Source organism: Beta vulgaris, chromosome 5 (assembly GCF_026745355.1).
Source record: "Beta vulgaris subsp. vulgaris cultivar EL10 chromosome 5, EL10.2, whole genome shotgun sequence".
In the NCBI taxonomy this organism is placed as follows: Eukaryota; Viridiplantae; Streptophyta; class Magnoliopsida; order Caryophyllales; family Amaranthaceae; genus Beta; species Beta vulgaris.
In genome coordinates, this window is record NC_079206.1 from 47670473 (window position 1) to 47687332 (window position 16860).

Here is a 16860-nt window from a genome sequence, read left to right on the forward strand (position 1 = left end):
ATTGATCTTTAATATTTGGTCCAAATCCTATCAAATTCGATTCCAGTTCCATAAATCAATTTTCATAATTGATACTCCCTTTGTGTTTCTTTTATTGTACATGTATTCCTCATTGAAAATTTTCAATATGTTGTTCCTATTTTGAATCTTTACAGATATAATAGGATATTTTGATTTTAATGATGCAACCTTTTAGCCATTCGCAACGAATAATCTTACCTTTTAATTATTCCTGAATAATGCAACTTTTAAAAAGAAATCTTTGAATGGGTAAAAATCGGATGCAACTTATTCAACAGGCAAAAGGTGGCACGTGCTAACTATTAATTGGTTCTTAAATTAAAATTCAAAATGACCACAAAAACAATTCCTCCTCCTTGGCAGTGGTTGCCACGATGCTCTAGCCTCTTCCAACCTTCACCTCCTTCACAACCCCCACCATCACCACCTTCTTCTTTCTCTTTCACCGAAACTCACCCACCTCCTCGTTCCATGAACCACCACACGAAACACGAACCACCCTCACGAAAACCACCCCATCATCATCACCAACAACACCACCCTACAAAACACGAAACACCCCACGAAATGCAAACCACTATACTGAACGCACCAATGCACGAACTCTAATATAGGTTTTGGTTAAGGGTTGGGTGGGGTTTCAGTTATTTCAGGGTTGGATGTGTGATTTTTGGTGGTTGCAGGATAGGGGTGATTGAGTTTTGGTGGTTTACGAGATGGGGTGGGTGGGTTTCGCCGGTTTTAGGGATGGGTGTGGGGGTTTTGGTGGTTTGGGTGGGTTTTAGTTGTTTGGGTGGTTAGGTAAGTGGTTAAAATTGTTGGGGACTGGTGAAAGTGTAAAAAGAAAATTAAATTATCAATTATCAAAGTAACCGATCAATTACTCGGAAAACTTTGGGTATAAAGGTTGTATTATTCAGGAATAAAATATTAGTTTATTCGTTGTGAACGGACAAAAGGTTGCATTATTAAAATCAAATAATCCTAAATAATATAATTTATGATTTAAATTTCTCATTGGTTTCTTTTTTTTTTGCAAAGTTAGTATCAGTATATATTCACACCAAAAAACCAATCACAACCAAAACTAGCCTAGAGGAACAAACCAACTAGGTCGGATCTTCCAGACTAGGCTAGCAGCAAACTATACACTTTGGCTAAACTATTTTCCTCTTTTCACTATTCCACCATTTTACATCATTGCTAGATATCTTGCTAGGTAAAACAGTAGAAATTCTTAAAACTATACATAGTTGAATCAACATGAATATTTTTTCAGGTTTCCACACAACCATATTCCAAATCATTGGCCTCATCCCTTGCCCACTAGACTAGGTAGACAGTGGCAGTAATCCCAGCAGCCATAACTTGCTTCTGAATTTTGGTCTTTTGCTTTGTCTGTTCATAAACAGTAGGATTCTGTGTAGCTGAAGTTGTGTACTCTTTATACCCAGCCAGTCATACTCATTAGTTTCATATTGCAATAAATGTGTTCAAACTATTTAATAGTCACTAGTTTTCCACCCGTGCAAAAATGCACGGGAAGTTTATTTTTTTGATTTAATTTTGTATATCAAATATGATATGTGTATATATTATGTTATATATGGTAAAATACTACAAGTCTGCATGTAGCATTTGTTGAAGAGGAAACACGAAAAAACCCTGTATCTCAACGAAGTGGATGAACAACACAAATGAATTATTAAATAACAGTAATAATAATAAGAGTATTGTAAAAACATTTTGAACCACGTCTTTGTACTTTACATTTGTGGCAGCATTTGAGTTTTCACGTTCCTTATCAGCTATTAATGTTTTTCAAACCCTTTTTGCTATTAACTCTTGATACGACAATATATATTTAAAATTATATAATACTTCCCTTGAAATCATGGTGTATATATTTGTAAATATGTAATGAAATTGTATAAACATAAAAGTAGAGCAGGCAACCAAGTTGGCTAACAATCAGTTCAGGTTGGGTTGGATTCGCGTTCAGGTTTACTAAACATTTAATAAACAGGTTGAAATACTCAACCCTGACCCGACCTAATAAACGAATTACCCGTTTAACCCATTTAATCATAATTTTATTATAAAAAAATTAATTATTTACCTAAAAGTATATATGAGAGAGTTCACTATTGAAAGTATGCATGTTATATTTCTTATAATAATTATGACCTATTTTAGCAATATTTACTTTTTTAACCAAACTTTAAATTTACCAATATATTTTTCGAAAATTTTTACATATTCGTAAGTTAACAAAGTCAAAGCATGTCAATTTCGAGTACAAAATGTCAACCTCAACCTAACCTGTTTAATCAATGGGTTAGAAAATCGGTCAAAGTTCCAACCCTAACTTGCTTTTTTGGGTTTGGTTCGGGTCGTATTTCGTATTGAGTTAGCTTTTGCAAAGCCTACATAAAGTAGTAACATTATTATTTACCCTGTATAGTAAATGTAAATTAACAAAAAAATTAAAGAGAAAAATACATTTTTAATTTAGTTTATTAGAAAAATAACTTAACTCACTTATCAAGTAGACAATAAATTTCATTTATATTATAATATATAATTGAAATATATATTGTAATGTATAAATTTTCTTCTAATATATATATATATATATATATATCTAAGAACTGAATATAGAAATATCTTAAACGATATTATGATCTTGTAATGTCAATAGTCTAAAATGGGTTTAACCTTAAACAAAAGAACTAAATGGGCTTGTTATCTAAAATGATATGATATTGTATTGGGAATAGTCTAAAATTGGCTTGCAACCCGTGCGATGCACTATAATGAAATATAAATTATCTATAATAATCAGTATTATTGTTATTATTATCCATATAAATGATCAAACGGTACTAATTTTAAAGCACATACATTGCTTAGTTTAATTTAATCAACTTTAAGTAACATTTAGTGGTCAAACTTGTCTCAAACTCGCTTTAAGCTCACATAAATTTTCTTAAAATGAATCTAATTGTTTATATCAATATCATTACATTTGAAAAAAATGTCTATCCCCCCTAGATACCATGGTTTTCATTTGTGGGTCAGCAAAATATATGATGATGATTAATATTAATAACATATATCTAAGAAAAAATGAAAACCCAAATATTTCAATTTAGAACTTTAATATTTTTGTGATTTTTACATTAGATTCATGAAGTGATCACACACAACTAACTATTGAAATAATTTAAGAAAAACATATATGAGAAATAAAAAATACATTATATCTTCACTATTTGAGTAATAATTTACATTAAGATTATCTGGACCCGTGCATAATGCAAATGATTTTGTTTTAGTTCTTAAATAGTTTCTTTTATTCCAAAATTATTGGAATGACTACATTCAAAATTGAAAGATTATAAATTGTTAATTTTATATTTCATGATATAATATTTTCATTAAGGCTGGCAAAATCAAAGCTGGCCAAATATGATAATCCGACTTCAATCTAACCTGAAAATCTTTGGGTTTGGGTTAAAATTTTCGACCTGAAATAAAAAATGGGTCGGCCCAATCCGACCAGAAAAAATAATGGGTTAGGTTCAGGTTGAATTTTTGAACCTCAAAACAACCTGAATAATCTGATTTAAAAGTGGGGTCGAATTCAAGTTAGGTTTAAAGAGGGGTCAAATTCAAGTTAGGTCAACCTGAAATAAATCTTACTTTTGTAATTTTTATAGCCTTTTTTATGTTTATCTAACTTGTATTAGACCAAACCCGTTTCTCGAATCTTCTAAATTTGATTAAGTTGACATTTGAATTCAAGACTCATTCAATGTGTTGAATTATTGCAATGATTAAATTTAAAGTCAGGTCATTTTGGGTTGGTTTCGGGTCAACCTGAAATCGCAAAGGTCGGGTTCAAATTTTGATTTTTGACCTAAAATCAAAATCAAGTCAAGTTTGGGTTAGGGGTAAGTGACCCGAAATAGAAATCAGGTGAACTGGAGATTAACCCAACTCGAACTGATTGCTACCCCTACATTATTAATGTAGACAAATAATACGTAAAAATAATTATTGTACTGTAATATCTAATAATAATATACTCTATTGGAGTAATAATTAAGCAATATAAAAAGTTGTGAAAATTATCTATCCTGATAGTCCATAATAAATTGTCTACATTATAAATCAAAACCTACGACTAAGGGTGTGTTCTCTTCCGTATAAAACAATTAAATTGAACTAAAATAAATTGAACTGAATTGATTGCAACTAAACAGAACAAAATTGAACTGAACTGACTGCAACTAAATTGAACTGAACTGAATTAAATTAACTTCACTTATAATAATGATAATAAATAAATTAGGAGCTGAACTGATTGGAATTGAACTGAACTGAACTAAACTGAACATAAGTTGGCAAGAACAGGCCTAAGTCTTTAATATCGATGTTAAAATCCTTCAATTTTAATATTGATGCAACTGTTTTTTTCTAAGGAATAATATTTGTTGCAACTAAAACTACTCTAAAAGTTGAAAATAAAGACAATGAAGAGCTGCCAAAAGAAAACAGAGAAATTAAAATATAGTATGAAGATTGAAGAATATATGTCAAGTGCTATCAATTTTCTATCCCTAGTCGCCCTCTGTATTCTGCCTTCTTCCTCCTTTCCTCTGCCTCCATGGCTCATGGGTATGATTATTGTTGCGAAATTCCAGATCGCCAATCTCTCGCTTTAAACTTATTCTTCCCTCTCGGTTCAAAACCGCCAATTTCTATCTTCTCTTCTTTTGTTCTAATTTCTCTTATGAACCCAAATATCTTTAACCTTCTCTCTTCAGTTCTCTCAGATCAGCTCAACTTTTTACTAGGTTTTAGCTCAAAAGATTTAAACAACAAAACCTATTGCATTATCTCAATTTTGTGAGTTTATTTTTTAAAAATTTCGTGGTTGGTTTCAATTTTACTAGTTGCTTTCTCTTTACTCATTATGAATATATGACATGGAGAAGAGTTTGCTTTCAAATTTTTTTAACAACAAAACTTATTGTTTTCTCTCTCTTCAATTTTGCGAGTTCTAGAGGTTTAGAAGAAAGTACTAAATGGGAATCATTGGCAGATGTTTGAATTTATCTAATGGTTATAATTAGTTTTATAGGAGGTGGGTGAAATCTCTATCAATGTAAATTATTTATCGATTGATCCTATAAAATAATTATAAAATACTTAGAATTTTATGTTTGACACTCTCCTTAAAAATAATTATGATTTTATGTTTAACACTCTCCTTAAAAATTAGGATTTTATTATAGACTATGTAGTGGTGATTATATTTGCATAGATCAAGTAATTTTAATGGGTAGATTAAATTATAAATTTACCGAATTTAGGGGATTTTAATTGATGCATAAAAAAATAGCGTTTAAAAAATATCTAGATTAAAGTGGCAATTAAAAATAGCATTGAAAATTTACCAAACTTGGCAATGATCATGGAACTGATTAGGCATGATTTGGTGAGATTTGCACGACAATTATATGATGAGTTCAATGCCCATAGCAACCATGTTGCCACTTGCCCAATAAATAGGTTGTGCTGACATGGCAGAAAATTCATTTGCATTTGACACGTGGATGGAAGAGATGTGTACATGACACATAGGCAAATTTTTCTAGGTTTATATATATATATATATATATATATATATATATATATATATATAATATATATATATATATATATATATATATATATATATATAGAGAGAGAGAGAGAGAGACTGTTTACCTTTTAACACCTCAAATTTTTGTATAATTGGAAGTCTAACAAAAGTAACTCAAAAAGCAACAAATGTGTCACATAGATTTGTAGTTACTTTACTCTTTTACCTCTCAAACTTTTTGCATCATTGGTTGCTTAATACTACCTCTGTTTCCTAAAGATCTTTCTTATTACTGTTCCTATAGATACCAAGGAGGATCTATTTGTGTGGGGTATGGGGTGGGTAAAGTAGGAGAGAGAAAGAGGTTAATATAAATAAACAAATAAAAGAGAGAAAGGGAGTAAAATTAAATTAATAATATAATAGTGGACCATATGATAGGGACATGAGAGGGTAAAAACGGAAAAGAAAATTCCAAATAAGGAATAAAGTAAAAGAGGGAAGATCTTTTGAAAACGCACTTAAACGGAAAGAGGGAAGATCTTTAGGAAACGGATAGAGTATAGAAAAACTCAAAAGGGCAAAAAAATTTATGTTTAGTTAATATAATTTTATTTAAAATAGTGGAATCTTGCCTATTTTTTGAGTTGCATTGATTTTATCCCCAATTCAAAATAGGAACAACAAAAAAAAACGGATGGAGTATTATTTTTTTAGTTGAGACATACACGAATATTATTCTAACTATATTTATATCTCTATCCTATGTACATAGGCTTAATTGCTTCAAACATGACTCGATAATTAAGAATACTACAATTCATTTAAAAATCTATCAGTAAACTTCAACATTTTCTTTTCCTCAAATACTGAAAATTAAAATGAAAATAAACTTTCAGCATGTCCAACATCTGAAGTTAACTTGTACATATACCTCAAAAACAAGATGGGCAGTCATGAAGCCATTGCCCCTAACCTACCCCAATGGGTTACAAAACATGTTGATAATGTTGTTTTGGGTGCTTACTTGTTATTCCATATGTCCACTAAAAGTCTAACATGCAAATGCAAAGCCAACATATATAGCAAATGACAATACACGTGATTGTGAAATATGTGGATACCCAATTACCCACTTTTTTTTTTATTACTTCCTCTGTTCCGTTTTAAATGAAACGTTTGCTTTTTCACGCAACCCAACGCGCTTCTTTAGTCATTAATATCTTTAGTTGTGTAAACCTAAAAAATATAAAAAAAGTTATAATTTGATAGTATACATCGAGACGAATCTAACAAGATCCCACTTGACTATTTTTTCTTTATATAATAGCGATAAATTGGAGTTAAAATTGACAAGTGAATAGTGTCATTTCATCCAATGTTTCATTTAAAATAGAACGGAGGAAGTATTATCTTTTCCATTTCTCAGTAGATGTGTAGATATGAAAATTTTGGTGATCTGGATTAGATTTGAGTAAAATCAAATTTAGATTCAGTCACATTTGTGTAAGAATCATTCACTTCGGCTCTGATTAAAGTCAAGTTATATTCGAGTCTAATATTATTTACCTTATAATGATATATAATAATTAAATCATCAATATTTTTAAGTCAACTCAATTTAACATTGCTGAGTTTTCGTTCGAGCTTATATCAATTATCAAATCTATAAAAAAAAGAATTGGTTATATTTTGGGTAATTGAATATAAGGGACATTATTTGAGGTGTATTGATTTGTTTGTATACCCCCACTTTGAACTACATGGCTAACAATCCTAACATACTACATACTTGCTTGAAATTCTTGCTAAAATTTATATATAAATCTTTCAAAATGGATTTGATTCCTTGGCATAAACTTTATCTCTCTTTCATGGGTACGCTGTATGTACCCAATGGGCCCTGTAAAAGTCTATCATGCTCCAACCACAGCAACACTATGAAGATTAAACCGATGTGACAAAAGCAATGGGAATTGCAGTGCATTAGGACCCTCCAACTTGCTAGTAGTATTTCCTAGAGGTGCTCACCCTAAAATTCATCTGGTTCTAGATCTCTTCCAAATATTATGATGTTGACTATATAAAAGGATTAATATTAGAATAAAAAATTTCCTCATTAAAATGATTGACAAGAACTAAAAGATTAGCTAGCGTCCATCCAAAATTTTCAATCAATACTCACCTTATTTGTCGATGCAGCATAGGCGTTTCATCTTCCATGTGCCTAAGTCCATACACCCTATATAACCTGCTATGATAGTCTTACTTGATTTTGTTGTTGAACATTATTTGAAATCCAAATTTAATAAATGAAACTAGTTATTAGGTCCGGGCTATGTCCTGGGTAAGAAAAAATTTCATTTATTAATATAATATTTTATGATAATAACACTAAATACAACTTAGCCTAGTGGTTAGAACTTTAGTACATGTACTTGTGGTCTCGGGATTAAATCCCATACTTTGCAATTTCTTAATTTTTTTATTGTACATGGATTACAGGAACTAAAACTCCCTAGGGAGAGCGTCACGTGGCACAGTTTCTTATTTTCGCACGCCTTTTAATATATTTGTATAGATACATAAAGTTGGAACATAATATTCCTCCAAATTGTAACATCTATCTAACCCTTAGAGTATTTATTTCATGTACTTCACATACTCTTTAAAAAAAATGTACTTCACATATAATAAAGGATTTTTTAACTACAATAATACAAACTTTTGCCCATTTTCTTGCAATAATACAAACTTTTGATTATTTTTTAATAATACAAACTTTATATTTTCCAGTAGGTCAAGTTGACTTGTAACCGGTACAAAAAGTCAAAAAAAAATTACAAAATGATCTTTCTTCTTTCTCTCTCTTCCCCCAACCCCCCACCCACTTGAACCACCTCCGCTTGTTACCTCTCACAACAAGTTAAAAACCGGTATTGCCTTACTGGAGGAATTTTGATCAAAAGTTTGTATTATTAAAAAATAATCAAAAGTTTGTATTATTGCGAGAGAATGGGCAAAAGTTTGTATTATTCTTGTTAAAAAATCCTATAATAAAAATATTAGAAAATATATGGTATAAGATTTGATCCCATATATTACTTCAAGCTTATCTCTATTATATAAGCCAAGGGGGGAGCTATGGTGTCCCCTCTTGAAAATACTTATATACCCTTAATCTCACATAAAATAATAAAGAAAAGATTTTCTAAATTCTTTCCTTATTTACAAATATGGATAGTAAAGGAAAATATTAGATTACTAAAAGGAAAAACATAAAAATGTGTAAAAAGAGAAAACTCACAATTAAAAATATAGATTGATGATTAAATCAATTTTCAAACAATTATAAAAATAAAGATTCAAAAGATTCTTCCTACCTAACCTCTCAGTTGCAATAACAATAAATAAAATGCATTAACAAATCATAAAAGAATTAAAAAACGTAATTAGAGAATATTCATTTTCTAAATTTTATGGGAGCACAATCAATTGGCCTGGGATAATAAATAATTAATAATATAAAAATACATCATCAGATAATATCAATTTATGATTTTTTTTATTGAAGCACTACTCACCATAGTATGCCTAAAAAGTAAAATCTCTTTTATCCAGTGAAATTAAATTTAACAACTACTCATAAAATACGCATATGAAATATATATATATATGTATTTTTAAATAAATAAATAACATAACTTAGATCATTGTTTGAAAGGAGAGTTGTTGAATATTCTTCCAAATACACGATAACATATACTACCTTGACTTAGTCCTTTCTGTAAAACATTATTACTCTTTACACTAGCAATGCAAATCAAAATAACACTCATCAAATATTCACCATAAATATTACACTCTTAAGTTAGTTTTTTTTTGACAACTTTTTGATGTTACTATTAATACTAATATATTGTCGCACGCATCGCGTGCATATATTACGAGTATACTACTCCCTCTGTTTTTTTTTATCTTTCTCACTTGGAATCTTGACACTATTCATGCATAGAGAGAATCTTCTCAAATGTTCTCAATTTATAAGAAAAAACATAGTCATGTGGGGTCTTGTTTGATTCGTCTCAATTAGTACTTTATTAATATTCAATCGTTATAATTTTTACTAATATATAATGAAAGATATTTAAGTTTTAAAACGTGCATTGGGAGACGCGCACAGAAAAGTAGGAATGATAAAAAAAACTGAGGGAGTAAGTCTTAATCATTATACCAATTAATATTTGATGGTACAATTTTAAATTAAAATATTAATAAATAAAATTATAATTACCTGGTGTATTCCCGGGATTAAAGACTAGTTGAAATTACTAAAGTGTTCGACAAAATGTTTTTGCCAATATGTTGCATTTAATCAAAGTTTGAACAATTTTACAATAGATGGTCCGTAATTAAAAGATATATCTTGTACTATCTTTGTTTTTTTAAGATTTCCTTATATACTATTTAAGTGGTTATGATTTAAAATTTTTGATTGTTTGTGTGGTAATAGATGTGAATTTTTTTTCAAGGGTAAAAATAAGGAAAAATTGTGAATAACCACCTGCCAGATACCTTTGTTTCAAAATAACCACCCCAATTTCATTTGCATTTAAATAACCACCTCTACTTAGCTTCACGTTTTTAAATACCCACCTCTTAATAGAAAAAAGATGACTCCGTTAACAGTGGGGCCCATTTTTTTTACTGACCTAATCTCCCTCCAACAAACCACGCATTTCATACTTTTCTTCCTGTTCTCTCTTTCCTCTCTCCTCTTTCTTCTTCAAACTTCAATTATTGTTTCACCTTCCCTCCCCATTTTAAATTCTTCATTCAATTTCTGGACAAGATTCTTTCTCTGTCTAATCTGCAACTCAGTTTTTTACAGTGAGAAGAAGGTGTGAGTGATGCTGGTGTTACTGCATTATGTCGTGAAGTTGGGGCCCAGTGAAGTTGATTATATGCCCTAAACAAGGTAAATAACTGAAACTTTAACCTTTATACTATACTAATCTATGTATAAATTATTCAATTAAGTAATTAGAAGCTTGGTTAAGCAATTGCTTTTTCGTTTTTGATTGATTTTTAATTGTTGTTGATTGCTTTATGAAATTGGTAGAATCCTAATTTCAGTTTTGCCCTTGCAACAAGGAGAGTACAATGGCAAGTAATTGATTCCCTTTCAGCCATAGCAAATTTCTAACAAGTTCATAAAGGTAGAACTTTTAGAATTCATAAGAATACAAGAAAAAGCATTAATTTCACCTAGATATATACATTAAAACCCTAGAAATTGCAAAGAACATACCTGAATTTTGAGCTTCAAGAGGAATTATAGTGGAATTGAAGTAAATATTTGTCAAATTTGTTTAGATTAGGTTTGTCAATGTTGGAGATATATATATATATATATATATATATATATATATTATATATATATATATATATATATATATATATATATATAGGTCAAAGTCGAGGAAAATTGGCGGGAAATTTAATAAAAAGCGTGTCAAGAAGCCTCAATGTTAACGGAGTGACCTTTTTCTGTTAAGAGGTGGGTATTTAAAAACGTGAAGCTAAGTAGAGGTGGTTATTTAAATGCAAATGAAATTGGGATGGTTATTTAAATGCAAATGAAATTGGGGTGGTTATTTGAAACAAGGGTATCTGGCAGGTGGTTATTCACAATTTTTCCTAAAAATAATTCTCCTGGAAAAAGAGGGATAATTTCGAGTCATGCTTCTTGCAAGAAGTGACAATCGAACCCCTATCACAAAGAAGGAAGGACGGTCTTACAATCAATAGGCCAACATTGATCTTCATATATGTGAAAAATATTATCATGGAGGTTTTGTTGGATATGTAATAAAGTATAGTATATTTTTACTTTCAATTTTTCATAAATTTTAATATTATACAATAAAATATACCAATGGTCAAAGTAATGTATTGGAGACTGAATAAAACACAAGCAGGGAGAACTTTAAATAACAACAAAGGGCCTGTTCTCCCCAGTTTATTTTCAGTTCAGTTCAGCTCCAATCAGTTCAGTTCAATTCAATTCAGTTTAGCTTCATTCTTTTATAACCATTTTGTTAAATATTATTGTTATGTTGGTATAATTTATTTTTACTAATTACTCTTATTATTATTATTATTATTATTATTATTATTATTATTATTATATTATTATTTATTGTATTATTTATTTTTATATCATTATTATTAAGTATTATTATTATTATTATTATTATTATTATTATTATTATTATTATTATTATTATTATTATTATTATTATTAGGAAAAATTGACAAGAATAATCCAAACTATCACCGTTCCGCTCAAAATAATCTCAACTATGGGTTATTCTAGAATAATCCAAACTATTGGGAGTACTTTCTCAAAATAATCCAAACTTTTAATTATCCTATATATAATAGACCCAAAAGGGATCATTGAAGGTAAGAAAAATAAAAGTTAGGATTATTCTGGGAAGATACCCCAAATAGTTTGGATTATTCCAGAATAACCCAAAGTTGGGATTATTTTGAGCGAACCGGTCATAGTTGGGATTAATTCTGTCAATTTTTCCTTATTATTGTTGTTGTTGTTGTTGTTGTTGTTGTTGTTGTTCCTATATATTATTTTGTTTATTATAGCTTTACTCATTATTATTACTATTATTATTAGGAGGAACATGGTTTAGGTCAAAGCACAAATAAACCCATGTTATTAAGCCCATAAACCAATCAAATTGCGTCAAAACAGTTTATGATGCAATTTTCGCGGTCCAACCCAATCAATATTTTTATTACTAAATATTATTATATTATTAAATCTAATTATTAAAATAGTAATATTAATTTACTTCTTAGATATTATTGTTATTATATAATCATCATCAAGTATTAATATATTAATACAAATAATATAAAATAATTATTATTAGTTATCATTATTATCATTAATTATTATTATAATTAATTTATGATTATTAATATTATTTATTTATAACTATCATTTAAAAACATCCAAAATACTATTATTATTATTCATTATTATTACTTATCATTATAATTATTATTTGATATTCATATTATTATTGTTTAAATATTATTTATATATTTATTACATTCAATTTAATTCAATTCAATTTAATTCAATTCAATTCAATTCAATTCAATTCAATTCAATTCAATTCAATTCAATTCAATTCAATTCAGTTCAGTTCAGTTCCGTTCAGTTCAGCTCCAATCAACTCAGTTCAGCTCCAATCAGTTCAGTTCAGTTCAACTGTTTTATGCCGAAGAGAACAGGCCCGAAGGTAGTATGATTCATTCATTTTATTGTTAGTTATAACATTTTCTCTTGAAAAAAGTCTTGGATGTAACTGTTACACCATAGCTTATAGTGTAATAGTTTTCTCGTACGTGTGAAATTTCTTCTACCACCATCATCCATATGTTCCTTTCATACCCCTTTTTCTCTGTCTTCAATACTCCTTGAATTCCGTCAATAATTGTAGATTTGCATCGCCAAGTGTATTACGACGCCCATCGATCACAAAATCAACAAATGCAGGCCGAAACTTTTAAGAAATTCAATCGACAAGTTGTAGGTTTCTATATATTCAATATTGATTTTTCCAGAGTTTATGAACGTAGCAGATTTTCCAGAAATCTTGACAACCTTTGAATCAAAGAAATTTCATGGAAATCACGATACAAATTAGAGAGAAACACAAGATTGAAAGCAATTATAGATCCTCCTCCACCTCCTCGTTACCCCATGCCAGCAATGCTAGGGTTCATTTTACGAATTTTGATGTCACCATTGAAGTCTTTGCTGATAGATCTTTCATTTTCATGCCATCAAAATTTGTTTCGCACATAAAAAATATTTTTGGCATTGGAATTAGGGATTGGAGCTTCGAAAAAATGAAGAAATCGAACAAGATCGTTTATGTAGTAGGAGAATTTTTTAATCGAGCCAGAGGTGTCGTGCGCTGGTGCTAGTGTTGGCTAGTCACCAGTGTAGTGGTTTCCATGGAATTCAGAGGCGCCCAAGTGTTGGTGTAGCAGAAGCCGAAGAGAGAGAAGTTTTCTCAATTTCTGCAATTCGAATTCGACGAATTTGAATCAAATCAATTTACTTTCTAGATTTTGAAAAATAGGGATAGGTCGCAAGATATAGAGCAAGGAAAAGCAAGGGCAGTCATGGAGGAGAGAGGGTGAATATGACTTAGAGGGCGGAAGAAAAAGATGTGAGTATCATTTATGTAATAACTAGTGTGTGGACCGGGGAATGCCCCATGTGTTACTGTTAACATTTTTACATGACTTAACTCTTGCGTTTATTGTTTACGGAAATCTTGTTATTTCCTTTTTATTATTTAAATGTAATTTCTTGTATTATTGGTCATTTAAAAAAACTTTTTCCAACAACAAATTATGCATTAAAAAAGGAATTCCAAGCACAATATAGTACTAAGGTAAAAGCTTCATGGTGTTTATAAACTAAAGAGATTGACAAACAAAACTAAGGTAAAACGTCGGAGTCTTTTATTCTAATATTTTAAAAAGGTGATGCGATTCATTATGCTTTATTGCTATCGGACATTCAATGTGATCCTCATTCTACAAAAAGAGAAGACAAAAAATTAAAATTTAGAAAGATTATTAATATGGCCATCAACAAAGGAAATTTAATGAAAGATGAGATAGTAATTACTTAAATAAATATGCACATTCTTCTTCCCAGTTGACAAAAGTTACATAGTCTACTATATAAGCCGATAGATGAAGAGGATGAAATACGAAAATATATGCATTGCGCACATGTGTAAGAAGCTTGGATCGTAGCAAAACTCTATCATGCACCTGCAGTAAATAAATCAAAATAACATAATTAATCTGAAAAATTACAACGTACATTATATTTCAAGTTAGTCATGTTATCAATAAGAGTAAAGCTCATAAAATTATATAGTACCGCATCAAACATATGCTTCAATTTTGCTTTAGTTGATTGGAGTATAAACTCAATCTGTTTTGTAAAGAGCTTAACACGCATTGTACCGGTAGAGTCGAGGATAGTCATATATCCAGAAACACTTATTTTTATCGTGGAAATATAGAAAACAAATATATAAAGTTAGTAAACAGGTTAATAAAAAGTAATTATAACTTTAACACAATTATAAAATTTATATCCAAATAGTATAAAATGAAAAAAAGAGTACCTAATAGTTGTTGGAGGCTTTTCTTTGTTACAATTACTACAAATGATATGCTCACTAACATGTTGTATATCAAGTCCACAAAATATGCAAGCATCATACCATGCAAAACTATCAACATCGATATCAATTAATCTCCCAACCATTCTGTAGTGCTTTCCCTCCGTATTAATCAAAATAGTAATAATTTGGTTAGAAAAAGTAAAATTCTCCTAGAAAATGATTTCGACGTAAATAATTGTGTATCACATACTTTTCTTTTTTGTTTGTAGCTTGCTATAGTAGTCTGGATTGCATTTGAAGTCGACAATGCCCGATTTATTGATAGTCCACAATTATTAAACCACTTCATCTTCCTCTTGGCAAAATTATCACAGACAAACCTGATTATTAACCAGGGCAATGATTATATATATATATATATAGTTAAAATTTAATAAATCTACGTTTCGTCATTACCAATCCAATAGAGTTGATGCATCTACATTATCTGGATTGATAAATAACCTTGTGTATCTTCCTGTGATTAGAAAATAAGCTGAAATTGAACATGAAATTTAAATTAAAACCTCAACTATAAATATTACAAAACATAATTAATATTATTACTTTTAAGAAAACCATTATTATCACTTTTAAGAAAATTATTTTCATTTGTGTACAAATCGCACCATTCATTTTCCTAACATACACCCCACAAGCCAATAGTGTGTTGTACTCTCCAGCACTTTGTTGAACCTCGTTTTCATATTCACTAACAAATTGGTTCATAAGAATCAATCTAACAGCAACGCAGCTGCAATAACATTGGAAGATGGAAAAATACATTATTTCAATTTGAAAATAAATCACTATAGTATCAAAAATAATAAATTTGAATATATCGATAATCAATACTCAATATGAAACTAATAAAAAAGAGTAATAAATATAAGTGTAAACACCTTCTATCTAGAACAACAACCTCTTGCATACGAGTTGCGTCATCATTACAGACAAAAGCTTTACCTGCATGTACGACAATTCCCAAAATATCTACAATATATATTTTAAGAATCAACACGTTAAAGGGAAAATAATAGTATGTCTAATTGATTTGTTACAAAATTTGATGCACAATGTACCTAAAAGTTTGGTGTCATTGTAATTGCAGACTTCTATTGATTGAAGGGAAACCAACTTGTACAAAGCTTTGGGATACATCCAATCAACTATATCACTCTTGTAGACCTTAGTTTCTTTGTGTTATATGGATTCAATATTGATTTCGAACAATGACACAATTCCTGTGAAAACAATATATCGTCCAAGCAGCACTTATACATTAACTTCCATTGTGAAAATTGGGGAGAAATGAATATCAAGTACACCAGTAATTCCATATTACTATAGGCATACTTTATAATTAAAGACATGTATATTTTCCAAAAGCAGCTGAAAGTAATACATTCATGAACACAAAAAATCGTGTCATATTCAAATAAAGGGGCAAGTAAGATCTAATAACCGGAGTCATCTTCAGCATATCATTAGACATCATATGAAACATAACAAAATCCAAACTCCTCACAAATTAAAGGTCCTAGAAGTAAAATGCTCTCAACTCACTGCAATAAAAGAAAAGGTTGGATGCACTATGGTGAAGAGGAAGGGTAAAGATTAAGAAACGTAAATAAACGCCATCTCTTGTCGAGAGATATTTCTGCAAATAGACTGTCTTTCAAATTTCTAATTCAAGATAACTCCTATAGACTGCATGCAAAGCATTAAGACCTAGAATAGCATCCCATACATGTTTTAAATATGTTTGCTTCATATGCCATTTGAGAAAGAGAATCAGGTATAAGAAGCGAAGGTAAAAACACATTCTTATCCTTTCCTATCTTCCATTTTTCATGGGTTGGCAATTGATCATAGCCTCTTTTATTTTTAAATATACCA

At 29.7% G+C, this 16860-nt stretch overlaps 1 protein-coding gene across 2 annotated transcripts; it reads right to left on the bottom strand.

Moving 5' to 3' along the window:
- Positions 1 to 14412: 14412 nt before the first annotated feature.
- Positions 14413 to 16158, bottom strand: LOC125491595 (uncharacterized). 2 transcript variants are annotated; one of them, XR_008969274.1, is made up of 6 exons: positions 15864 to 16158; positions 15591 to 15715; positions 15379 to 15457; positions 14923 to 15302; positions 14673 to 14793; positions 14413 to 14560 (listed from the first exon to the last, which is right to left on the bottom strand). XR_008969274.1 is itself a non-coding variant. In XM_048643886.2 (4 exons), the coding sequence occupies exons 1-4, from the start codon at positions 15890 to 15892 to the stop codon at positions 15092 to 15094; spliced, it is 444 nt and encodes a 147-aa protein (XP_048499843.1). In that variant the 5' UTR covers positions 15893 to 16004; the 3' UTR covers positions 14804 to 15091. The 2 variants fall into 2 exon arrangements, 1 of the variants encoding a protein (XP_048499843.1); XM_048643886.2 differs by lacking the exons at positions 14413 to 14560; positions 14673 to 14793 and having other exon boundaries at positions 14804 to 15302; positions 15864 to 16004.
- Between the last annotated feature and the right edge of the window lie 702 nt (positions 16159 to 16860).